A 26,213-nucleotide genomic window follows, 5' to 3' on the forward strand; every position below is an offset into this window, starting at 1 on the left:
TTCATCTGTCTTTTCTCAGTGTGATTTTTAGGGCCTCAGCCGATGAAACTAAGATATGGAGAGGAAAAATCATTTTTCTGCTTCCCTACAAGTCCCTCCTCTCAACCCTCTTTGGATTACGGTGTGGGGAAAAAATCCCCACTGCGTCAATGAGCCTTCGAGATTTGGAAGGCGGCTGCTTCAACAGCCTCTGTTGGAGAAGGTACTCAAGGGACTGCCCCCTGACCCTGCAGCTAGACGTAGGCAATCAAAGGCTCCTCAGCCCCTCGCTGGCTTTGGAATGGAGGTCTGCCCACTGTCCCCATCGTGGGAGCTGTTCCAAGCATGCAGGCTTGAGGAAATCAGGTGTTGCTGAGACTATCTGGATGCTACATGTGACTAAACCCAGCTGTTAATGCCACTATGTAGACTTCCAGATTCTGGAGGTGGGTGTAAGAGATGGACTCATCTCCTGGTCACCCAAGACAGACCTCCTAAGTTCCCTTGCTTATTAAACCTGCCACCTCCCGGAGTTCACAGTGGGGTTTAGCAGGTTAAGAACCTAACTAGTATCCCTGAGGACACAGGTTTGACCCCTGGCCTCCATCAGTGGGATAAGGATGCAGAACTGCCATGAGCTGCAACATAGGTGGAATATGTGGCTTGGATCCTGTGTTGCTGTGACTGTGGCGCAGGCCTGGGCTGAAGTGCCGGTTCAACCCCAAGCCCAGGAACTTCCTTTAGGGTTCAGCCCTAAAAAGAAAAACAACAACAGAAACCTGGCACCTTCCAACCTGGAGGCTGACTCTTTCTTCAGTCTCTCCTTGTCCTCAGAGCAGAGGGGTCAGTTCTTGAAACAAAGCTTATTTATTCCCTCTAAAAGACCTTAGATGGTCTTTTTTTTTTTTTTTTTTTTTGCCTTTTTTAGGGCTACACCCAAAGCATGTGGAAATTCCCAGGCTAGGGGTCGAATTGGAGCTGTAGCCATTGGCCTACACCACAGCCACAGCAATGCCAGATCCAAACCCTGCCTGTGACCTATCACAGCTCACGGCAATGCTGGATCTTTAACCCACTGAGCGAGGCCAGGGATCGAACCTGTGTCCTCATGGATACTAGTCAGATTCGTTTCCGCTGAACCATGGCAGGAACTCCATTCCTTAGATATTCTTAACTATGAGTTCCTGCCTCTGTGTGTTGTAAGGGTTAAGTAAGATGATATATGCAACAATAAACTGTGAAGTAGTGTATATCATTATTATTACATTACTATTCTTAAAATCAGTGTTTTCATAGGTCCAGAAGGATGTGACTTCTGTGAAATGCTCGTAGGTGTATACAGGGAAATAGTGTTACAGAGTCAAACAACTTTGAGAAAGAGAGGATCAGAAAAGCTAGATTTCTTTCAGTGCATATGACATCATAGAATCTTTGATTTACTTAAGTGTGCCATGACTCCATAATAGTATGCAGTGTTCCCAAAATTGCTTCATTAAGAATCCATTTTTATGGAGCACTGTACAAAACCGATATTTCTTAGAACTCACACCGGGAATACCCCCAGTGACTTCCCACATCACCTAAACATTTATTTTAAAAATATACTTGATAATAATTTACTATGCTCGGAGTTTCCGTCGTGGCTCAGTGGTTAACGAATCCGACTAGGAACCATGAGGTTGCGGGTTCGATCCCTAGCCTTGCTCAGTGGGTTAAGGATCCAGCGTTGCCGTGAGCTGTTATATAGCTTGCAGATGTGGCTCGGATCCTGTGTTGCTGTGGCTCTGGCATAGGCCAGCGGCTACAGCTTTGATTGGACCCCTAGCCTGGGAACCTCCATATGCCACAGGAGTGGCCCAAAAAATGGCAAAAAGACAAAAAAAATAAAAATTAAAAAATTAAAAAAAAAAACACATTTACTATGCTCACTTTTTCATCTTGAAAATAAAAATAGTTTCTACCCCATATTTTTGGGGGCCAAGCCTGTGGCACGCAAAAGTTCCCAGGCAGGGATCAAACCCACCCCACAGCCGTGACCCAAGCCACAGCAACCACAATGCCAGATCCTTTAACCACTAGGCCGTTGGGGCACTCTGACCCTTGCAGTTTAGAAGTTCCAGGGCACCTCCTATGGAACACAACTGCTGCTACCCAGACGGCTTCATTTTTGTTCAAGAATACTGGAAAATGGCACGAGGCCTCTATTGCATATGAAGGAACACTCTTCAGCCTTCCCTTCCGAATGCTGGGATTTTAAACTAAAGACATGTGAGATACAGTTGATACAGAAAGATGCCTTCAGGGCTTCCCACATCTGACTAAAGGCAGAGCCCTCAGAAAGCAAAGCCCCATAAATCCCCTCCTGGTGGGCAAGCCAGCTTCACAGCCAGGGAGAAGACCACGCATTTGCCCTTGAATGAGACATTGCATAAACAGGGAGTTCCCTTCGTGGCGCAGCGAAACGACTAGGAACCGTGAGGTTACAAGTTCCATCCCTGGCCTCACTCAGCGGGCTAAGGATCTGGCATTGCTGTGAGCTGTGGTGAAGGTCGAAGATGAGGCTCAGATCTGGCATTGCTGTGGCTCTGATTAGACCCCTAGCCTGGGAACCTTCATATGCCTCGGGTGCAGCCCTAAAAAGACAAAAGAAAAAAAAAGAAATTGCATAAACAAACATTATCACAAGCTATCCTATCTTCCATTTGTCCCCCTAAAAGCCCATTTATTTCCCTAAGAAGGAAATTTGCCTTTTTCCCACAAAAGGCTCTCTCCCCCTTCCCTAAGTTGGTATATAAGCCCTCATCCCTAGCTGCTTGGCACAAAAGGACGTTTCATTCCCCCTGTTAGTCTGTCTCCTGCTACTTGGTAAAGCCTCCAACCATATGAACTGAAATTGGTAGAGGGAAAGCTTTCCTCCCAACATAACCCAGAATCACAGAAGATTAAGCTAGAATAGACCTTAAAGATGAACTCAATTTACAGGCTAAAAAATATATGTGGGAGTTCCCATTGTGGTGCAGCGGAAACGAATCCGACTAGTATACATGAGGATGTGGGTTCGATTCCTGACCTCGCTCAGTGGGTTGTGCATCCCGTGAGCTGTGGTGTAGGTCGCAGACAAGGCTCAGATCTGGCATGGCTGTGGCTGTGGCATAAGCCAGAGGCCACAGCTCCTCGGATTCGACCCCTGGGCTGGGAACCTCCATATGTCGCAGGTGCGGCCATAAAAAAAAAAAAAATATATATATATATATATATATATATATATGTTTTAAAGGGCTTTTCTGTCTCCCAGTCCAGGATAAGGCTATCCTGCTTCCCCAACTAGTGCTCTTTTTGTAACTCATACCTCTCAAGCATTGGTATTCTCTGATTGAAAATTAAAATACTGTATCTACTGCACATTGAATGTGTAATAAATACAGTATCTGGCTTACAGTAACCTCATAACACTAGCCTCCTCCCCACTCACAATTCCATCTCGCTCAGCACCCGACAAAATAAAACTGCAATCATGGTGGTTCCTGTAAAGAAATCTTATTGCTCTATTTTTTAAGTGAGTATTGGTTATTACCAGGAAAGAAATCCAATCCTTTTTTGTTAACTTCTCAAAGGTATCTCTTGCCATTTGTAAGTCCACGTAAATGGAATTCGTTTCTCCACATTCCCTTTGGATGCAAGAAATGAAAAAAAGAATCAACAGATGGAAAGGGATATTTCTAACTTTACATATTTTATGTATCATTTTATTTTACTACATATATCAGATATTATCTTTTTTCCTTAAAGCTCGCCTCCTTTCAAAATAATCAATTTACTCGGAACAAAAAAAATTCTATAAAATTTATGGTCTCCTAAAAGAGAGTAGGTACAAATTTATTTTCTCAAGTTTGGGCTGCAAAAATAGCAAAAATTTACATGCTGCACCTGAGGACTGAAACCAGGCACTCTCACACTCTGCCAGCACGCCGAGCACTGAAATTCCCAAACCTCCACATAAATTACCATCTGTTTACATGACTTTGGGCTTCATTAGCATGACTTTACTGTTCCAAAACACTCTTGCCCAGGCAAATGGCTTGATTGTTCATTGTAAGAACTTCCTGAAAAGACCCATTAACTCTTGCAAGGAAAGCAATCAACAGTTTACGCCCTATAATTCTTTGAATCTCTCGTCTCAAAAGCCTTGCCCTGCAGTTTCCGTCCCTTCTGGATTGTGGTTTCTTTCCTTGATCCTAACTCCCTCTCCCACACTGAAGATGCTGCCTTAATCTAAACTGGATTTTTAAAAAATTCGGACCTGGCCATTCCCCTCAGAAATACTACCAAGGATTTGTCTAGGTGTGGCATTTCCTTGGACTTTGTTGGTAATAACTTGAAAAGCCCTCATTCTGTCGAATGATTTGTTTTTACAATGTACTATTAAGAAAGACCTCGGGAGTTTCCGTCGTGGCTCAGTGGTTAACAAATCTGATTTAGGAACCATGAGGTTGCGGATTCGATCCCTGGCCTCGCTCAGTGGGTTAAGTATCCGGAGTTGCCGAGAGCTGTGATGTAGGTCACAGACGTGGCTGTGGTGTAGGCTGGCAGCTACAGCTCCGATTAGACCCCTAGCCTGGGAACCTCCATCTCCCGGCCCTAGAAAAGACAAAAAAAGAAAGAAAGGAAGAAAAGAAAGAAAGAAAAGAAAGAAAGAAAAGAAAGAAAGAAAGAAAGAAAGAAAGAAAGAAAGAAGGAAAGACTTTATGCTTGCTGGATTAACCAATCAATTGAAATACTAGGGCTAAAACATTTGTGCAAGTACTGAAAAAAAAAAGATTGTATGTAAATTTCCCTTTAACATCAATTCTCCTTTGCAACCTTTGGCATCTTATGATCAAACCTTAAGGTTTTATCACTCCTGGGAGGATGGCATGGATACCTGACACTTTAGAAAGATAACATAGATGTATTTTTGCTTTTTAGGGCCACACCCTCAGCATACGGAAGTTCCCAGGGTAGGGGTGGCATGGGAGCTGCAGCAGCTGGCCTACACCTCAGCCACAGCCACGCCGGATCCAAGCGACCTACACCACCGCTTGCCGCATCCTTTAACCCACTGAGCGAGGCCAGGGATTGAACCGGCATCCTCATGGATACCAGACGGGTTTGTTATCCTAGAAAGATAAAATTCTTAGTGTAGCAAAGATTCTCCTATTTGTAGTGAGACTTCACTTGAGGCTACCGTGGGGAAGAGAGGACGCGCTGTGTGGCAGAGTCCCACTTATCTGGGCTGGAAGGATCGCAAGGAGAGGAAGGCAAATGGGAGGGAGAGCGAGCAGAGGGAAGCCGCGTCTTGATTTCTCTTCTCTTGCCTTTGTCGGGAATATGTACAAATGAACCAGAGGCCTTTGTGGACTCTAGAAAGATAACTGCCTCAGGAGCTGCCAGGTGGGGTGGAAGCCACGACATTCAGCTTCCCTGAGCTTCTCTGGCTCCCAAGCGAAGCTGTTGGATCCAAGAGTTTCTCCAGTGTCCCTGAGGAGGGGCTGGGAGTACGGCTGCATTGAGAATCAAAGGGACAACTAAGAAATACCTGCGACAGGGGTTAAGCAAGTACCACCTAGTGGCCAGGACTGGGTACTAGATGTGTACAGCTATCTTCTGTGAGGGTTTGTTTGTTGTTGTTGTTTTTTTGCTTTTTTAGGGCCACCCCTGCAGCATGTGGAGGTTCCCAGGTTAGGGGTCAAATCGAAGCTACAGCTGCTGGCCTAAGCCACAGCCATAGCAACCCCAGATCCTAGCCTCATCTGTGACCTACACCACAGCTCACGACAACACCAGATCCCCAACCCAATGAGCAAGACCAGGGCTCGAACCCACATCTTCATGGATACTAGTTGGATTCATTTCTGATGCACCACAACGGGAACTCCTGTACAGCTATCTCTGAACCAGTGAGTCAACCTGAGGCCAAATCAACGGAGAGAGACAGGACCTGACCTGGCAAAGAAGGACTGGGATGAGTTATATCAGCTGCAGACACACCTGCAGGACACCGGCCTCCAGAGACAATAGAAGGCAGCCTAAGGGTCCCTTTTTGCAGCTATTGTAACCAAGCAGGACCCTATGGGGCCTTTCATGGGCAGGCCTGTCCCCCCACCCTCTGCTTTAACTCCTCTCCAAGCACTTTGATAACAGTATTTGATGTATATTTCCCGAGTTGTTTCACAAATGTGAACCCCCCACCCCCCACCCCCCTAAAGGGAAGAAGTTAACTACTTGCTGACCAGGAGCACCTAGGCCCCAGGCTTCCCAGGGCCTAAGGACGGATGACGTCAACCCCTGTGACACTGTCTTATTACCCCACCTTCGACCAATCAGAAGTCACTTACTCCGCAATCCCTCCCCCCCATCACCTTGCCTTTAAAAATGCTTTGATGAGGAGTTCCCGTCGTGGCGCAGTGGTTAACGAATCCGACTAGGAACCATGAGGTTGCGGGTTCGGTCCCTGCCCTTGCTCAGTGGGTTAACGATCCGGCTTGCCGTGAGCTGTGGTGTAGGTTGCAGACGCGGCTCCGATCCCGCGTTGCTGTGGCTGTGGCGAAGGCCGGTGGCTACAGCTCCGATTCAACCCCTAGCCTGGGAACCCCCATATGCCGGGGGAGCGGCCCAAGAAATAGCAACAACAACAACAACAAAAAGACAAAAGACAAAAAAAAAAAAAAATGCTTTGATGAAACCCTTCCAGAAGTTGGGGGGGTTGGGGAGGGCATAAGCCCCACCCCTGTTCCCATTCTCCTTGCATGGCCCTGCAATAAATCTTTTTCTGCTCCAAACTCCCACATTTTGGCGGGTTTGGCCTCCTTGCGCACTGGGCATAAGAACTTGCACTGGGTAACACTATCCCCCCCCCCATATAACTGCTGGATTAATTAAACCCGGAGGCCATTACACTGTGGCGGCAAAACCAAAACCTAGGTCTATAAATGCCTCAAAGTTATGTGACCAAAACCTGGAGACGGCCAATCACAAACAGCCCCCAGGGTTTTCAAGTTATAGTCAATCAAATAATTTCCTTTCTTTGTTTCTGCACCTTCTCTCTATGTCGCTCCCTGAGCTCACGTCGGTGGAGTACTGCCAACCACTTCCGAATTAGTGCGGCACGATTCAAGTCGAGGTTTGTTCAAATAAACTTAAAACATGTAATATGCCTCACTATCTTTTAACAGTTCCCAGCACAGTACTGGGGAGCGCAGACAAAAGGGGAGAAACAGAAGCCCAAATGCGGAGCATTTCACAGAGGCAGTGTTTAAACTACTGGATTAGGCCAAGTAGCAAACCAAGTAAGAGAGAAGTTAGATCCCCCTGTGGTAGTAAGACTAGTTAGAGATAAAATAAATGGGATCTGTTTTCCGTAATCGTCTCACAATAAGAACTGCAAAGGGCAGCCTTGGCCTCCAAGTATTAAAGCAATGTGAGGATGAACTGGTCACTCCTAGACACAAAGATGCTGAAAAACACCAAACCTCAGATACCAAAGGAAAGCAGGGCAAAGAAAGTGAACAATATAAATTTAGAAGCTACAACCTGTAGTGCTCCAAGAGGAAATTACAAAGTAGAAGAATTTTGTAACAACCTATGGAGTTTTATGTTAGACTTTTTTTGTTCAAAGATAGCAAAAGTCACAAATTAAAATGACCAAATCGGGAGTTCCCATCGTGGCTCAGCGGAAACGAATCTGACTAGCATCCATGAGGACACAGGTTAAGGATCCGGAGCTGCCTTGAGCTGTGGTGTAGGTCATAGATGTGGCTCGGATCTGGCATTGCTGTGGCCACGGTGTAGACGAGTGGCTACAGCTCCGATTCAACCCCTAGCCTGAGAACCTCCATATGGCTCGGGTGTGGCCCTAAAAAGACAAATAAATAAATAAATAAATAAAAGGCTGAATCAAAACATTTCATTTTAAATATTCCCCAATGTTTTAAATAAAGATAAATCTCATGTAAATATTACCTTTTCTTTAAAAAACTTGCAGTCAGACAAGCAGGAGATGAAAATACCGCTTTAATTTTACTGCAAAAGTAATAAGTTAGGGATAAGTCATAACATACAATAAAGCATGTCCCTTTTAACTTCCTGAAATATATATAACTGAAGACACGGAATCATTATTAATGAAAATAACTACTCTTAAGAGTCTTCCAAATTCTGGGTATACTTGGTGCATGTGACTCAAAATTTCACCAAAACCCTTCGTAGTTGACTTGATCAAGTCATTTAGATTTAAATAAAATCCATCCTTCTGAAAATGGAAATGTATAGAGCTCTAGAGAATAAACTCTGAAGCTATAAAGACAGTCTGCCTTGGTTAAGGCTTCGTGGGGCAGAAAGCACATTTGACCCTCTCTGTATCCCCCTACCTATCAAAGTGCCTGGACTACTGTACACCCTCAATGTACCTCTGTTAAATCAATGATGAAGGAATGAACACATCGGTGACTTTGTCAAACAAAGAGATGGTTTGAAGAGCATCAGGGTTAAAACGCAGATTCCTTCACAACAAAACCAAACCCTCTTCCTTACGGCTAGGCTAAAAGGACCAAGGCTGCAGAACCAAATAAAAGTGCTTTCCAGTGTATCAGACAGAGTCACCTCTCAGCCGCTTCAAACTGTGCACTTCCTTTTGCCACTGCCATCCACTCTTCTGTCAGGGACTGATGAATTCGGCTGATTTCCGGCAGAGTTTTCCGGGGAACACCGTTGGAACTAGGATCCTTCTAGGAAGGTAAAAAAAAAAAAAAAAAAAAAAAAAAAAAGAATGATCAGGAAAACACACGCATGAATTAATAAATAAGAGAGTAAAGCTTGTGGCACAGGTGGGAGGCAGGCCTCACCATCTCAGACACTGGGGTATGGCGGGAGGATCTATGGCATCAGACTGGTCCAGCTGTTCCATTTCCAAGCTGTGGGCACTTGCTTGGCCTGAGCCTTAGTTTTTTCATTTAAAAAGTAACATAACACTGGCGTTCCCGTCGTGGCGCAGTGGTTAACGAATCCGACTAGGAACCATGAGGTTACGGGTTCGGTCCCTGCCCTTGCTCAGTGGGTTAAGGATCCGGTGTTGCCGTGAGCTGTGGTGTAGGTCACAGACGTGGCTCGGATCCCGAGTTGCTGTGGCTCTGGCATAGGCCGGTGGCTACAGCTCCAATTAGACCCTTAGCCTGGGAACCTCCATATGCTGCAGGAGTGGCTCGAGAAAAGGCAAAAGCACAAAAAAACATTATGCACACTGAAGTTTGAAAGCAAAGTTTTGGACAATTGCTCCTAAAGACGAGGAGCTTTGCCTGGCTTATCTCTGGCATAGGCTGGTGGCTACAGCTCCAATTCGACCCCTAGCCTGGGAACCTCCATATGGCATGGGAATGGCCCAAGAAATGGCAAAAAGACAAAAGAAAAAACAAAACATAGAAGAATTGAAAGCAGGGACTCAGATACTTGTATGCCAATATTCATTGCAGCATGACTCCCAATACCCAAAAAGATGGAAGCAACCCATACCCATCAACAGATGAATACGGTAAATACATGCAATAGAATATTACTCAGCCATCAAAAGGAAGTTCTGACACATGCTGCAACATGGATGAGCTTTGAAAACCCTATGCTAAGGGAAATAAGCTCCAAGAAAAGGAGAAATGTTATATAATGCCACTTATATGGAACTGGCCAATTCAGAGACAGAAGGGATATCAGAGATTACCTGGGGAGTAGGGAATAGGGAGGAATGGGGAGTTATTATTTAATGGTTAAGAGGTTCTGTTTGGAGACTAGTGTTTGCCAAGGGGGAGGGGGAGGGAGTGGCAGGGACTGGGAGTTGGGGTAAGTAGATGCAAACTGTTGCATTTAGAGTGGGTAAGCAATGAGGTCCCGCTGTATAGCACAGGGACCTATATCCAATCACTTGTGACAGAACACGATGGAAGATAACATGAGCAAAGGAACATATATGTGTATAACTGGGTCACTTTGCTTTACAGCAGAAACTGACAGAACACTGTAAATCAACTATAATTAAAACATAAAAAAATAGGAGTTCCCGTCGTGGCGCAGTGGTTAACGAATCCGACTAGGAACCATGAGGTTGCGGGTTCGGTCCCTGTCCTTGCTCAGTGGGTTATGCATCCGGCCTTGCCGTGAGCTGTGGTGTAGGTCGCAGACGCGGCTCGGATCCTGCGTTGCTGTGGCTCTGGTGTAGGCCGGAGGCTACAGCTCCGATTGGACCCCTAGCCTGGGAACCTCCATATGCCGTGGGAGCGGCCCAAGAAATAGCAAAAAGACAAAAAAAAAAAAAAAAAAAAACCATAAAAAAATAAAGAAAAAAGATTTTCTGTTTGGGGGAAAAAAGTTTCTGCTTGGGGTGATGAAAAAGTTTTAGAGATGGACAGTGGTGATGGTTGCACAGCACTGTGAATGCAATTAATGTCACTGAATAAATAGTACATTTTAAAACAGTTGAGATAGAAATTTTGAGTTCTCTGGTAGCACAGCAGGTAAGGATCCAGTGTTGTCACTACTGTGGCTCAGGTTCAATTCCTGGCCTGGGAATTTCTGCATGCCCCTGACACGATCAGGGAAAAAAAAAAAAAAAAAAGTAAAAAGAAAGAAAAAGAAAAGAAAGAAATAGCAATTTTTTTTTTGGCTGTGGCATGCAACAATGAAAGTGCCAAGTTCTAACCACTCGGCCACCAGGAATCTTCCTGAAATAGCAAATTTTATGTTATATATGTTTTATCACATTAAAAAATGAAATAAAAATTCCTACCTCTCTGGGCTCTTGTTAAGATTTAAAGATATTAGGTATACAAAACCTTTGGATTATAGTAAATATTCAATAAGTATTTCCTTTCTCCTCTTTAGTCACCCATGAATTTTTCTTTTTCCTTTTAAGGGCTGCACCCAAAGCATAAGGAGGTTCCCAGGCTAGGGGTCAAATCGGAGCTGCAGCTACTGGCCTAAGTCACAGCCACACAGGATCCAAGTCATGTCTACAACCTATACCACAGTTCACAGCAATGCTGGATCCTTACCCACCGAGCGAGGTGAGGGATCGAACCCACAACCTCAGGGTTCCTGGTTGGATTTGTTTCCACTGCACCACAACAGGAACTCCAATCACCCACAGATTTTTGCTTTTATATCAGTGGTTTTCAAACTTGAGCATGCAACAGAATCACCTGTGATCTTTTTAAAGCACAAATTTCTGAGCCCGTCCCCGCAGTTTCTGATTCAACACATCGGGAGTGGAGCTAGAAGCAAATGCTGCCAATGTGGGAACCACACTTTGAGAACCACGGTTGTGTACAATACTTGGAACTAAATGGCTCAGCCAAGGTGTCAGAAACCACTGAAAAGAAAAATCTGTCCTTGGGTTTCCTGTTGTGGCTCAGCAGAAACAAACCCAACCAGTATCTACGCGGATGCCAGTTTGGTCCCAGGCCTTGCTCAGTGGGTTAAGGCTCCGGTGTTGCCTTGAGCTCTGGTGTAGGTCACAGGTGCGGCTTGGATCCTGCCTTGCTGTGGCTGTGGCATAGGCTGGGGCTACAGCTCCAATTGAACCCCTAGCCTGGGAACCTCCATACGCTGCGGGTGTGGCCCCAAGAAAAGAAAGAGAGAAAGAAGGAAGGAAGGAAAGAAAGGGAGGGAGGAAGGAAGGAAGAAGGAAGGACAGAAAGACCTGTTTTTAATACAGTTTTCCAAAGACATTGGTGCTCTGCTCCATATTATACCTTGCTTCCACTAAACTTATATAATAATTAAGGAAATTCTGCATCACTTGTGTTTAATGCTTAAATAAAGATATCTTGAAAAAGATATGTAACCATGACTCCCCCGATTCTCTTCGCCTTGATCTGAATCCTGGGGGGCCCCTGGGTTGAAACAGGAGGAAGCTTTTTCTCTTTGACACCCCAGGAACCTTAGGACAATGAGGTGTTCCCTACTGGCACTTAGATGCCATTTCTTCTACTTTCTACTTCAAAATCCCGGCTCCTCTGACGTGCATGACAACACACCACGTCATGTGCTTCCCCTTCTGTGATCACCTAGTCACTACCCTTCAATCATTGAAAACTTCACACTCTGCTGACTGCCTTCCTCGGCACAACCATATCTGTTATCATTCTTGGCAACTTCAGAATTAATGAAGATAGTTCATTTCCTGCCTTGATCGCTTGTTTTTAATTCAAGTCTAGTTAATTTACAATGTCGTGGTAGTTTCAAGTGTACAGAGAAGTGATTCAGCTATACATACATATACACACATACGTAGTATTTTCATATCCTTTTCTTTTATAGGTTATTATAAGATATTGGGTATAGTTACCTGTGCTTTAGGTCCTTGTCGTTCATCGATTTTACATACGATAGTGTCTATGTGTTAATCCCAAACTCCTAATTTACTGCCCCACTCCACCACCACTATCGCCTTGCATAACCATAAGTTTATTTCCTATTTTTGTGAGTCCATTTTGTTCACTGGCATTATCCTTTAGATCCCACAAATAGTGATTATCATATGACAGTTATCTTTGTCTGTCTGACTTATTTCACTAATACGGTAATCTCTAGGTCCATCCACATTGGGGCAAATGGCATTATTTTTCTTTTTTTATGGGTAATATTATACTGTGTACACCACATATACATATATATACTCTCTCTCTACTATAGATAGATAGATCGATAGATAGATAGAGCGATATATATATACACATATCTGCCTTATCCATACATCTGTCAATGGACATTTAGTTTGCTTTCATGTCTTGGCTTTTTTTTTTTTTTTTTTTTTTTTGTCTTTTTGCTATTTCTTTGGGCCGCTTCCATGACATATGGAGGTTCCCAGGCTAGGGGTCCAATCGGAGCTGTAGCCACCAGCCTACACCATAGTCACAGCAACGCGGGATCCGAGCCGCGTCTGCAACCTACACCACAGCTCACGGCAATGCCGGATCGTTAACCCACTGAGCAAGGGCAGGGACCAAACCCGCAACCTCATGGTTCCTAGTCGGATTCGTTAACCACTGCGCCACGACGCCACGACGGGAACTCCTCCCGTCGTTGGGTTGTTTCTTTCTTTGATATTAAGCTGTATGAGCTATTTGTATATTTGGGAAATTAACCCCTTGTCAGTCTCATCATTTGCAAATATTTTCTCCCAGTCCACAGGTTGTCTTTTTGTTTTGTTGATGGTTTCCTTTGCTGTGTGAAAACCTAATTAGTTTAATTAGATCCCATTTGTTTATTTTTGTTGTATTTCTATTATTGTAGGAAGGATATGCAAAATATATATATATATATTTTTGCTATTTCTTGGGCCACTCCCGCGGCATATGGAGGTTCCCAGGCTAGGGGTCCAATCGGAGCTGTAGCCGCCGGCCTACGCCAGAGCCACAGCAACGTGGGATCCAAGCCGCGTCTGTGACCTACACCACAGCTCACGGCAACGCCGGATCATTAACCCACTGAGCAAGGGCAGGGACCGAACCCTCAACCTCATGGTTCCTAGTCGTATTCGCTAACCACTGCGCCACGACGGGAACTCCTATTGTAGGAAGGATATGCAAAAAATATTGCTGTGATTTATGTCAAAAAGTGTTCTGCTATGTTTTCCTCTAGAAGTTTTATAGGATCTGCATTTACATTTAGGTTGTTAATCCCTCTTGAACTTATTTTTGTACATAGTGTTAGAGAATGTTCTAGTTCCATTCTTTACATGTAGCAATCCATTTTTCCAAGCACCACATATTGAAGAGACCATCTTTTCTCCATTGTGTATTCTTGCCTCCTTTGTCGTAGATTAATTGACAGTAACTGCATGGGTTTATTTCTGGGCTCTCTATCCTGTTCCATTGATCTATGTGTCTGTTTCTGTGCCAGTACCATACTGTTTTGATGACTGTAACTTTGTAGTATAGCCGGAAGTCAAGGAGTGTGATTCTTCCAGCTTTGTACTTCTTCCTAAATATTGTTTTGACTATACAGGATCTTTTGTGTTTCCACATAAATTTTAAAATTACTTGTTCTAGTTTGGTGAAAAATGCCATTAGTAATTTGATAGGAATTGCATTGAATCTGTAGATTGCCTTGGGTATTATGGCCATTTTAACAATATTGATTCTTTGAATCAAAAACACAGTATATCTTTCCATCTATGTTGTCTTCAATTTCTTTCATCAGTGTGTCATAGTTTTCCAAGTACAGGTCTTTTGTTTCCTTAGGTAGGTTTATTCCTAGGTATTTTATTCTTTTTGATGTGATTGTGCATGGGATTGTTTCCTTAATTTCTCTTTCTGGTAGTTCATTTTTAGTATATAGAAAGGCAATAGACTGCCATATATTAATCTTGTATCCTGCAGCTTTACCAGATTCATTGATGAGCTCTAGTAGTTTTTTGGTGGCATCTTTAAGATTTTCTTCTTTTTTTTTTGTCTTTTTGCCTTTTCTAGGGATGCTTCCTGCAGTATATGGAGGTTCCCAGGCTAGGGGTCTAATCAGAGCTGTAGCCGCTGGCCTACAACACAGCTCACAGCAACACCGGATTCTTAACCCACTGAGCAAGGCCAGGGATCGAACCCACAACCTCATGGTTCCTAGTCAGATTTGTTAACTACCGAGCCACGACGGGAACTCCAAGATTTTCTATGTATAGTATCAAGTCATCTGCAGACACTGACAGTTTATTTCTTCCTTTCCAATTTGGATTCCTCATATTTTTCTTCTCTGACTGCTGGGGCTGAGACTTTCAAAAATCTGTTGATTAAAAGTGGTGCAAGTAGACATCTTTGTCTTTTTCTTGATCTTGGAGGAAATGCTTTCAGCTTTTCACCATTGAGTATGATGTTAGCTGTGGGTTTGTCATATATAGTCTTTATTATATTGAGGTAGTTTTCCTCTATGCCCACTTTCTCGAGAGTTTTTATCATAAATGGATGTTGAAATTTTTTTTTCTTTTCTTTTTAGGGCCACACCCTCAGCATACGCAAGTTCCCAAGCTAGGGGTCCAATAGGAGCTGCAGTTCCTGGCCTCACCACACCCATGGCAATGCGGGATCCAAGCAGCATCTGGGACCTACAACCATAGCTTATGGCAATGCTGGATACTTAATCCACTAAGCAAGGCCAAGGATTGAATCCGCATCCTCGTGGATACTAGTTGGATTCATTTCCACTATGCCACAACAGGAACTCCCTGAATGTTGAATTTTATCAAAAGTTTTTCTACATCTCTTGAGATTATGGTGTGTTTTTTATTTTTTAATTGTGAATGTGGTGTATCACATTGATTTCCAGATATTAAAAAATCCTGGCATCCCTGGGATAAATTCCACTTGATCATGGTATACGATCCTTTAATACATTGTTAGATTTGTTTCGTTAGTTTTTTTTTTTTTTTTTTTTTTTTTTTGGCTGCCCCATGGCATATAGAGTTTCTGGGCCAGGGATCAGTTTGCGCCACAGTTGCAACCTACGTCACAGCTGTGGAAATGTTAGATCCTTTAACCCATTGTGCCAAGCTGGGGATTGAGCTAGCATCCTGGTGCTGCAGACACATTGCCAATTCCACTGGGCCCAGTGGGAACTCCAGTTAGCTAGTATCTTGTTGAGGCGTTTTGCATCTTTGTTCACTGGTGATACTGGCCTATAATTTTCCTTTAGTGTGTTATCTTTGTATAGTTTTGGTATCAGGGTGATAGTGATCTCACAGAATGAGTTTTGAATTGTTCCTTCCTATGCAATTTTTTGCAAGTTTCAGAAGTATACGTTTGTGCTCCTTTCTAAATGTTTGGTAGAATTCACATGTGAAGCCATCTGGTCCTGGACTTTTATTTGTTGGGAGGGTTTGTTTTTGTTTTAACGGATTCCATTTCAAGACTGATAATTGGTCTCTTTGTATTTTCTATTTCTTACTGGTTTAGGCTTGGGAGATTGTACCTTTCTAAGAGTTTGGCCATTTCTTCTAGGTTGTCCATTTTATTTGTGTTTAGTTGCTCATAGTAGTCTCTATGATCCTCTGTACTTCTGTGGTATCAGTCACAACTTTTTCATTTTTTTTTTTTTTTTTTGTCTTTTTGTCTTTTTGCCATTTCTTGGGCCACTCTCCCGACATATGGAGGTTCCCAGGCTAGGGGTCGAATCGGAGCTGTAGCTGCCAGCCTACGCCAGAGCCACAGCAACGCAGGATCCGAGCCCCGTCTGTGACCTACACCACAGCTCACGGCAACGCTGGATCCTTAACCCACTGAGCAAGGCCAGGGATCGAACCTACAACCTCATGGTTCCTAGTTGGATTCGTTAACTACTGCGCCATGACGGGAACTCCAACTTTTTCATTTCTGATTTTATTGATTTGGGCCCTCTCTTCTTGATGAGTCTGGCTAAGGTTTATCAATGCTGTTTATCTTTTCAAAGACCCAGCCTTTATTTTCATTGGTCCTTTCTATTGCTTTTATTTTTTTGTCTATATTTCATTTATTTCTGCTCTGATCTTTATGATTTCTTCCCTTCTACTAGCTTTGGGTTTGTTCTTCTTTCTCTGGTTGCTTTAGGGATAAGGTAAGGTTGTTTATTTGAGGTTTTCCTTTTCTTTTTTTTTTTTTTTTTTTTTCGTCTTTTTGCCATTTCTTGGGCCACTTCCACGGCATATGGGAGGTTCCCAGGCTAGGGGTCTAATCAGAGCTGTAGACGCCGGCCTACGCCAGAGCCACAGCAACGTGGGATCTGAGCCGAGTCTGTGACCTACACCACAGCTCACGGCAACACCGGGTCCTTAACCTACTGAGCAAGGGCAGGGACTGAGCCCACAACCTCATGGTTCCTAGTCGGGTTCGTTAACCAATGCGCCATGATGGGAACTCCCGAGGTTTTTCTTGTTTCCTGAGGTAACCTTCTTTCGCTATAAAATTGCCTCTTAGAACTGCTTTTGCTGCATAGGCTTCAGACAATAATGATTTAGTGTTCATTTATCTCTAGGTATTTTTTTAAGTTTGCTCTTTGATTTCTTCAGATCCATTGTTTATTTAGTGGGATATTGTTTAGCCTCCACGTGTTTGTGTTTTTTGCAGTTTTTTTTTTTTTTTTTTTCTTGTTGGCTTCTAGCTTCATAGCATTATGATTAGAAAAGGTGCTTGATATGACTTTAGTGTTCTTTAATTTACTGAGGCTTGCTTTGTGGCCCAGCAAGTGACCTATCTGGAAGAATGTTCCATGTGAACTCAAAAAGAATATGTATTCTGCTGCTTTTTGATGGAATGCTCTATAAATATCAAGTGCATCTGGTCTAGTGTGACATTTAAGGATTGTGTTTCCTTATTAATTTTCTGTGTGAATGATCTGTCCATTGAAGTGAGTAGGATTTTAAAGTCCCCCACTGTTATGTCAATTTCTCCTTTTATGTATGTTAACACTTGCCTTATATATTGAGGTAACCCTATATTGGGTGAACATATATTTACAATTGTTATATCTTCGTCTTGGGTGCATTCTTTGATCATTATGTAGTCTCCTTCTTTGTCTTTTGTAACAGTATTTATTTCAAAGTCTATTTTGATATAAGTACTGCTACTCAAGCTTTCTTTTGATTTCTATTTGCATGAAATATCTTTTTCCATCTCCTCACTTGTCATCTGTATGTGTCTCTAGAACTGAAGTGAATCTCTTCTGGCAGGACACATACAAGTCTTGTTTTGCGTCCACTGTATCCAGTCTGGGTCTTTTGCTTGGAACATTTAGTCCATTCACGTTTAAGGTAATTATTGATAAGTATGCTTCCACTGCCATTTTGTTAATCGTTTTGGATTGGGTTTTGCAGGTCTTTTTTCCCCTGCCTTCTTTTGTTCTCTTCTCTTGTGATTTGATCTTTAGCATTATGTTTGGATTCCTTTCTCTTTTTGGTGTGTTTATCTATTAAAGATTTTTGTCTTGAAATTACCACGAGATCTTTTTTTAATAGAAGTCTCTATTTATATGTGCTTGCTTTAAGTTGCTGATCTCTTAATTTCAAATGTATTTTAGACACACTCACAATTACTGTTTTTCATATTATATTATACTACCCTGGGACTGGCTTGTCCCAAGCAGTTGGGTGGTAAAAGGGGAGTGAACTGCTGGAATGCACAGGATATCTCCTTTTGGCGAGGGCCACTTCGCCAAAGTTGAGAACCATAACCAACCTACCATATACATAAAACAGCATAAATAGCAATTTAGACAATATGAAGCAACAGAGGAATATGTTTCAAATGAGGAAACAAGATAAAACCTCAGAAGAGGAACTAAGTGACATGGAGAAAAGCAACCTACCCAACAAAGAGCTCGCAGTAATGATCCCAAAGATGATCAAAGAACTCAGGAGGGATGGATGCATAGAGCAAGGAATGAGAAGTGGTCTGTCAATTCTTGATCTCATCTCCACTCTTTTCCTCTGCTCTCCCTCAGCCGCCCAGGCCTTGAATCAGGGTTTCTTTCTTTCTTTTCTTTTCTTTTTTTTTTTTTTGTATTTTTGCCTTTTCTAGGGCTGCACCTGTGGCATATAGAGGTTCCCAGGCTAGGGGGTCTAATCGGAGCTGTAGCCACCAGCCTACGCCACAGCCACAGCCACGCCGGATCCGAGCCTCGTCTGTGACCTCAGGGCAACGCTGGATCCTTAACCCACTGAGCGAAGCCAGGGATCAAACCCACAGCCTCATGGTTCCTAGTCAGATTTGTTAACCACTGAGCCATGACGGGAACTCCACTGAATCAGGGTTTCTAAATGGATGCAGTTGATATTTTACATCAGATAATTCTTCGTTGTGCAGGTCAGTCTTGTGCATGGTAGGATGTTTAGCAGCATCCCTGGCCTCTAGCCACCAGATGGCAGTAGCAGCCACCCTAATGCATATTCCCCTCCTCAGAACAAACTAAAAGGACCACACACAGACAGTGCCAAATGTTTCCGGGGGCGGGGGGAGGGGGACCATCCTAATTTAAAACTTTCTGCCTCAAATACACATGATATCCTGTACTTTGAAATCATCAATAATCGTTCCACCTACTAAATTTCTGTTAGAAACATTTTCCTCTGTAATCGTCATATACCGTCTTTCCAATTCATTTACTTTAGAGTAGAATTCCCAGTCTAACTTTAAAAAAAAATTTCTTTTTTGTCTTTTGTCTTTCTGGGCCTGCACCCGCGGCCTATGGAGGTTCCCAGGCTAGGGGTCCAATGAGAGCAGTAGCCACCGGCCTACGCCAGAACCATAGCAACCCAGGATCCAAGCTGCGGCTGTGACCTACATCACAGCTCACGGCAATGCTGGATCCTTAACCCACGGAGCGAGGCCAGAGACTGAACCCGCCGCCTCATGGTTCCTAGTCAGATTCGTTGCTGCTGCGCCACGGTGACAGGAACTCCCCCAGAGAACTCTTAAGCCCTTTCCACCATGTGAGGAACACTGAGAAGACAGCTATCTACAAATCAGAAAGCAGGACCTCATCATTCATCAAACACGCTGGCATCTTCATTCTGGACTTCCTAGCCTCCAAACACTGTGAGAAATAAATTTCTGTTTATAACCCATCAAATCCATAGTGTCTTGTTATAGCAGCCTGAGCAGACTAGAACACGTTATAGCTGAACCCACTCCGAAGTTCTTTGAGGCCCCTGGGCTCTCCAATCCATTGACCATAGTTTGTTCATTATTCGTCACCCTCCTCATGTCGTTCTTACCCAGCTTAGATTCTGTGGCCCTTTGCAAATACCTCTAAGTCTTCTGCCCCTTTCCTATCGTATTTACCCAGCAAAAATCCATGTGTAATTAACCTCAGCTCCGAACTACGCCAAGGGAATCCAAGCAGCTTGACATCAAAGGGAAAAAAACCAAACAACTAGGCTTGACTGATTGCACCATAAGTCTCCAACCCCCAGTTTCAAATGGGCACTCTCTCCCGTCCGGGAATCTCCCCCAGTGTTTTCTCTCTCACGCAGAGACACTACGGCTCCTCTTCCTTTTACTCCTCAATCTGTACCAGTTCTCCTCCACATCGTTCACTTTCAGATGAGGACCGTGCCTTGGGCATCACTGAGAAAACCGAAGCAACCCAGCAAGAGCTGACCAGGTTCCCACAGTCTGCCTCCCCTCGCTCCCCTGTTCCCCAGAACTGAATGAGCATTTCTGTCCGAAGCCCTCCCTTCTACGCTGGACCTCGCTCCCTTTTCTCTGACTCTGCCACGATTCACTCTTTCTCATGCATCATTGCTTTGCTCTCCTGCGTCGGATCCTTCTCCCTGGCATACGGACATGCCTTCAGACCGCCTCTCTAAACACCCACAAAACCCTCCCACGGTCCTCTCCTCCCCGCACAACAGAACTGCTCGGAGCTGTCACAGTCCTTGTGGCCTCTTACCCCGCTCTAGTCTCGGCCGTCGCCCTCAGGCAGGTGGCACCCTCTCTCCCCCGTGATGACTCAGCCTTGACAAAACAATAGCAAGCTCTGGGCTTGTCTCACTTGACCTCTCTGCAGGAGGTCAAAGGTTTGGCTACTTCCTCTTTCTAGAACACAGTCATCTCCTGTCTCCACGCGCCACCCTCTCCTGGTTTTCCCCCACCGCAGAAACTGGTGCTTCTCGGTTCTTCTCCTGACCCCTCCTCACTGTCTGGCCTCCTAGTGGAGAAGTCCCTCAAGGATTCTGTCCCTTTTCTCTTCTCCTTTCTACTCGCACTCTAGGTAAGGTGACTCTCTATCCAGGACCCTGACTTCAAATACCATCTGAAGTTTATTTATTTCATTTGGGTTTTTTTGGCTGCGCCCGTGGCACACGGAAATTCCCAGGCCAGGGATCAAACCTGAGCCACAGCAGCAACCCGAGCCACAGCAGTGACAACACCAGATCCTTAAGCCGCTGCGTCACCATGCTGAATAACCACAGGTGTGCATTCCAGTGCTAGCCCTGGATCCAGATTTGGACACGCAACTAAAACTCTGGATCTCTTCTCCAAAGTCTTCTCCCACGTGGCTCCGCCTCACACAGCTCTTCACCCTTCCGGACTATGCTCTGCCAGACTGGCTCCCCTTCTGCCCCTCCCGCACGCTACACTTCTTCTTGCCCCAGGGCCTTTCTCTGTGCGGTTCCCTCCACCTGGAACACTCTTTCTCTGGATCACGGCCAAGATCTCAGCTCAAATGTCACCGCCTCCAGGACGTCTTCCTTGACTGACGTTTCTAAAGGCGCCCACCTCATCAGTCTCAAATGGTTCCTTTTTTGTCTTTGGAGCACTCGCCACACTCTAATACAATCGTATTTATTTTGCATTTTGTGTTTCTTGCCTGTCTTTCCATATAGAATCCAAATGTCATGAATGAAGATAAGCTTGAGGGTATTAGTCACGTTACCACAAGCACCCTGAGCAGAGCCTGAGACAGGAGGCCTTTGCTGACGTGCTGCCTGTAAGAGAGCAACCAAGCACAGTCTCCTGACTCTCCCCAGAGCCCAGAGACCTTGGCTTCTGACCATCTTCTGTCCCAGGGCACACGGTAAGAGTCCATATGGATGTCAAGTTTAAAACATTCCCAATAATAGAAGAAAGTTCAAATTACAAAAATAAGTATGTATACTTTTGTCTCCCTACAAACATTTCGGAAGTCACCCAGAAATATAAAAATAAAATCCTCTCTGTTAATAATTAAGAGGGCACTAGAACATGGTGGGTAATGGGGTGAGCTTTGGAGCTGGATTGCTGAGGTCTGAAACCAGCTCTGCTGCTTCTTAGCAGTGAAACTCTGGGTGAGTCCACCTCCCTGAGACGTAGTGTTTTTTCTGTAAAATGCAGAATTTAATGGCAATTGGAGCTGACACGAGGATTAAATGTGTTGATTCATTTAGAGGACTTTGGTGGCTTCTCACCGGCAACCACCACTAATCATTATTATCATCACCATCGGTATCGGTTAGGAAGCCAAACGAGGAAGTGAGTGAGAATCACAAGCTCACCTGCACCTCTGCGGCGGCCTAAGCCACCGCAGTGCCAGTGCTGGATCCTTGCCTCACGTGCAACAGCAGGAACTTCTGTGTTTTATTATTATTATTATTATTTTGTCTTTTTGCCATTTCTTGGGCCGCTCCCGCGGCATATGGAGGTTCCCAGGCTAGGGGTCGAATCGGAGCTGTAGCCACTGGCCTCCGCCAGAGCCACAGCAACACAAGATCCGAGCCACCTCTGAGACCTGCACCACAGCTCACGGCAACACCAGATCCTTAACCCACTGAGCGAGGCCAGCGATCGAACCCACAACCTCACGGTTCCTAGTCGGATTCGTTAACCACTGCGCCACAATGGGAACTCCAGGAATTTCTGCTTTTAAGGAAGCATTCTAACAAAGGAGCTTACTGTTTTAGTAAAAACTTTGAATATATATAAATGATACAATGTTTCAAGTACTGCTATGAAATCTAGCAGAAAAAAATGATTTTTAAAATAAACAGAATATGTCATAGATACCTGGCAAGTTGTCACAAAATCAGCATATGTTCCAGCAAAAATGTGTTTGACTTGACTGTCTGCAAGATCTAAAAGAAAGTCATAAATCCACGATTATTGATTTTATTTTTTATTTTTTTTTTTTTTGTCTTTTTTGTCTTTTTTTTTTTTTTTTTTTTTGTTGTTGTTTTGTTGTTGTTGTTGCTATTTCTTGGGCCGCTCCCGCGGCATATGGAGGTTCCCAGGCTAGGGGTCTAATCGGAGCTGTAGCCTCCGGCCTTCGCCAGAGCCACAGCAACGCGGGATCCGAGCCACGTCTGCAACCTACATCACAGCTCACGGCAACGCCGGATTGTTAACCCACTGAGCAAGGGCAGGGACTGAACCCGCAACCTCATGGTTCCTAGTCGGATTCGTTAACCACTGCGCCACGACGGGAACTCCACGATTATTGATTTTAGAAGTAAAAACCAAATCTTTTGTTGTAAACCTAAAACTGCTCTAAATAAGTCTTTAAAATGTTTTCCTATATTACCAAGCTAAATTTACTTCTTTATTGGGGATCATAGTCTTCTAAATGGATTTTGACTATAAATAGCATAAAAGATGATTTTTGATCTGAGTATATGTCATATATTCACTTAAAATTTAATTTTTCACACACTTGCATAATGAAGCCAGGCTGATTTGCTTTAGAAAGGGTTTGATTAAATATATAAAAGTGTACTGTTCTGAAGCTTAGGTAACGATTTGGGTTCTTCCTTTGTATTACCTTAATCTTTAGAAAAGATTACCGAATCCTCTAGGAAGCACTGCACAAGGAAAAAACGCACAGTGCACAAACTGAAAATAACAGGACTAAAAGAACCACAGTTCTATGCACTCCTTTGAAAGGAAGCTAAATAATATTCCTCCTCCAGGGGTGTCAATTAACACAAAAGCACAAATTAGTGGGATCACTCATACCATCAGCAGAAATGAGGCAGCTAATGTCAAAGTCCTCTGCCAGAGCCTCTGGATGAAGTGAGCTGCCTGGGCAACTTGGTCCACGACCAAAAGACACCACCTGACCAGTGGTGTAGACATATGCAAGGGTGTGGTAACTGCAGAAGAGAGAATATATCATACGAATCGTGCTTTTGGAGAAAGGTGATGTCTCAACACAAACAGCAGATTTATCTTATACTAAGTACCCAGACTCCACATCACAGTGTCAGGGTCAGAGGTGCCAAAGCATTTAGCTAGACAAACGGTAGGTGACGGTTAACTCAGTGCTCACCTGAAAGGCAGAATGTTACTGATGGGTCTTTATTAGGGTTTCTATCCTTTGCTTTAAATAGAAGCTTTTTTGTTTTTCTTTTTCTTAATGAATTGGATAGATAATATTCCCAGTGTCCTCATAATTAAGTTATGCCAAACTCTGAATATATATGCAAATATACATCCTCTTCTACTTGCATGAGATTAATTTTATCTAATGAACTCAAGTAGGCAAATACCACTATCTTTGTTATAAACCAGTTTCCACCCATCCCCACCCCCACCCCAGGAAGGTGGTTTATACACAGTAAAAATTACAATAATTTTTTTGTTTTATGGCCGCATCTGCAGCATAAAGAAGTTCCCAGGCCAGGGACTGAACTTGGGCCACAGCAGTGACAACGCCGGATCCTTAACTGCTAGACCACCAGAGGACACCCAATAAATTCTTATTAAATAAATGAAATGTCTAAGAAGAAAAAATGGAAAAACTATATTCGAGAGAGGTAAATTTGCAGAAAGGAAAATGGTCTCTCAAAAGAGTAATCACGTATTTTAGAGTTTAGGGTTTGATAATATTCCACAAGAATCACCTGTGAGTAATAAAGTATAACACTTTCTACTCATGCTTTTAAAAAAAAAAAAACAACTTTATTACCTGCCACAATCTATCTGTGAAACCAGGCCCTCAATTCTTTCCACGAGTCGTGGACCCCTCTTCTCAGCAGTGGGGCTGTGTCCCAGCTGTCCATAGCTATTGTCGCCAAACGTGAACACTTTCCCATCCTGTTTAAAAAAGGAGGGATCAGACTAATTTCAGGTTGAAAAAATAACTAAAAACTGAAAGATCAAGTAGCATGAGAGAGTTGTATGAGAGCACTATGGGAAATATAACCTCTATATAAAGAGGAGGGGTCAATATTTATTATTTCTAATAGTGAATTAACACATAAAACTTGAAAAATCTTTGGAACTCCCTTAAGAACTAGGCATGTAATACACATTTGTAGAAAGAATTGATGGACCAATTAACTAGTTCGAGAGTAACGCTAACATTTAAGCACAGGGTCGCTTTATCTGGGTCCTTCTCTGAAAATAAAGCTCCTTCAAAAAATAATTCTAAATTAAAACAACTCTAGCTTTCTCCTGCCAACTAAGAATAATACAATCCAAACATGCTTTTACTTATTTATTATTTTATTTTATTAGTTTTTGCTATTGTAGGGCCACACCCTCGGCATATGGAGGTTCCCAGGCTAGGGGTTGAATGGGAGCTGTAGCCGCTGGCCTACACCACAGTTGCAGCAACATGGGATCTGAGCCGCATCTGCAAACTACACCACAGCTCACAGCAATCCCGGATCCCTAACCCGCTGAGCAAGGCCAGGGATCAAACCTGCATCCTCATGGATCCTAGTCAGGTTCGTTAACTGCTGAGCCACAGAGGGAACTCCCAAACATGCTTTTAAAACGAACAATGTAAATTATTTTAGATGCTTAGGGGTGTTTTGTCGTCTTTTTTTTTTTTCTGTCTTTTTAGGGCTGCACCCGAGGCATTTGGAGGTTCCCAGGCTAGGGGTCGAATCGGAGCTGTAGCTGCCAGCCTATGCCACAGCGACAGCAACGCCAGATCTGAACTTCCTCTGCGACCTACATCACAGCTCACAGCAATGCTGGATCCTTAACCCACTGAGCAAGGCCAGGAATTGAACCCTCAGCCTCATGGTTCCTAGTCAGGTTCATTTCCACTGTGCCACGACGGGAACTCCCAGATGTTTAGTTTTTAAATAAACATTTCAACCACACAAATAGTCTTCAAGTCTATTTTTCATCAGGGCTAAGGAGAGTCCACCCCATTGGAAGGTGTTGTATGGCTGGTGTAAGCAAAGGTGGGAAAACATTCAGGAAATAGATTCGTAACTGTGCCGAGCAAGAAATGGAACAAAGATGTTCTAGTCTGTAATGTGGGCCACCGAAACCTGAAAAAACTACTTCGTTGCTCCTATAATAATTTTTCAGGTGTAGAACTACATTTTGAATGAGTAATCGCTAAAGGATTAGCTCCTATATAAATCCAATTTAGTAAGTATCTAAAAGCATTTCCTAAAGCGGAAATCAGCCTTTACGACAGGACCTTAAAAACTCCATGGTTTATATTAGGCTTTCTCCTCTGTAGAGACCCGTACAATGAACAGATGTGTTCAGATGTTGACACACATAGTGCTTTCCGTGATCATCAGTACAAGCACTATGTGTGTCAAGACATGGGGTTCCCGTCGTGGCGCAGTGGTTAACGAATCTGACTAGGAACCATGAGGTTGCGGGTTCGACCCCTGGCCTCACTCAGCGGGTTAAGGATCCGGTGTTGCCGTGAGCTGCAGTGTAGGTCGCAGACGTGGCTCGGATCCCGTGTTGCTGTGGCTGTGGTGTAGGCCAGCAGCTACAGCTCCGATTCGACCCTTAGCCTGAGAA

At 43.8% G+C, this 26,213-nt stretch overlaps 1 protein-coding gene across 7 annotated transcripts in view; it reads right to left on the minus strand.

Moving 5' to 3' along the window:
- HERC6 (HECT and RLD domain containing E3 ubiquitin protein ligase family member 6) overlaps positions 1-26,213 on the minus strand; it is a 70,651-nt gene that overhangs the window by 31,067 nt on the left and 13,371 nt on the right. For 4 of the 7 annotated variants that reach the window (XM_021100763.1, XM_021100764.1, XM_021100759.1 and 1 more), the window contains exons 6-11: positions 24,400-24,527; positions 23,448-23,584; positions 22,503-22,570; positions 8,617-8,741; positions 7,978-8,037; positions 3,554-3,647 (exon numbers count right to left, since the gene is read on the minus strand). In XM_021100763.1, coding sequence (XP_020956422.1) covers positions 3,554-3,647; positions 7,978-8,037; positions 8,617-8,741; positions 22,503-22,570; positions 23,448-23,584; positions 24,400-24,527 — 612 coding nt within the window. The remainder of the gene's footprint in view (positions 1-3,553; positions 3,648-7,977; positions 8,038-8,616; positions 8,742-22,502; positions 22,571-23,447; positions 23,585-24,399; positions 24,528-26,213) is intronic. The other 3 variants (XM_021100765.1, XM_021100761.1, XM_021100762.1) reach the window with 1 other exon arrangement.

Source organism: Sus scrofa, chromosome 8, assembly GCF_000003025.6.
Source record: "Sus scrofa isolate TJ Tabasco breed Duroc chromosome 8, Sscrofa11.1, whole genome shotgun sequence".
Taxonomy (NCBI): Eukaryota; Metazoa; Chordata; class Mammalia; order Artiodactyla; family Suidae; genus Sus; species Sus scrofa.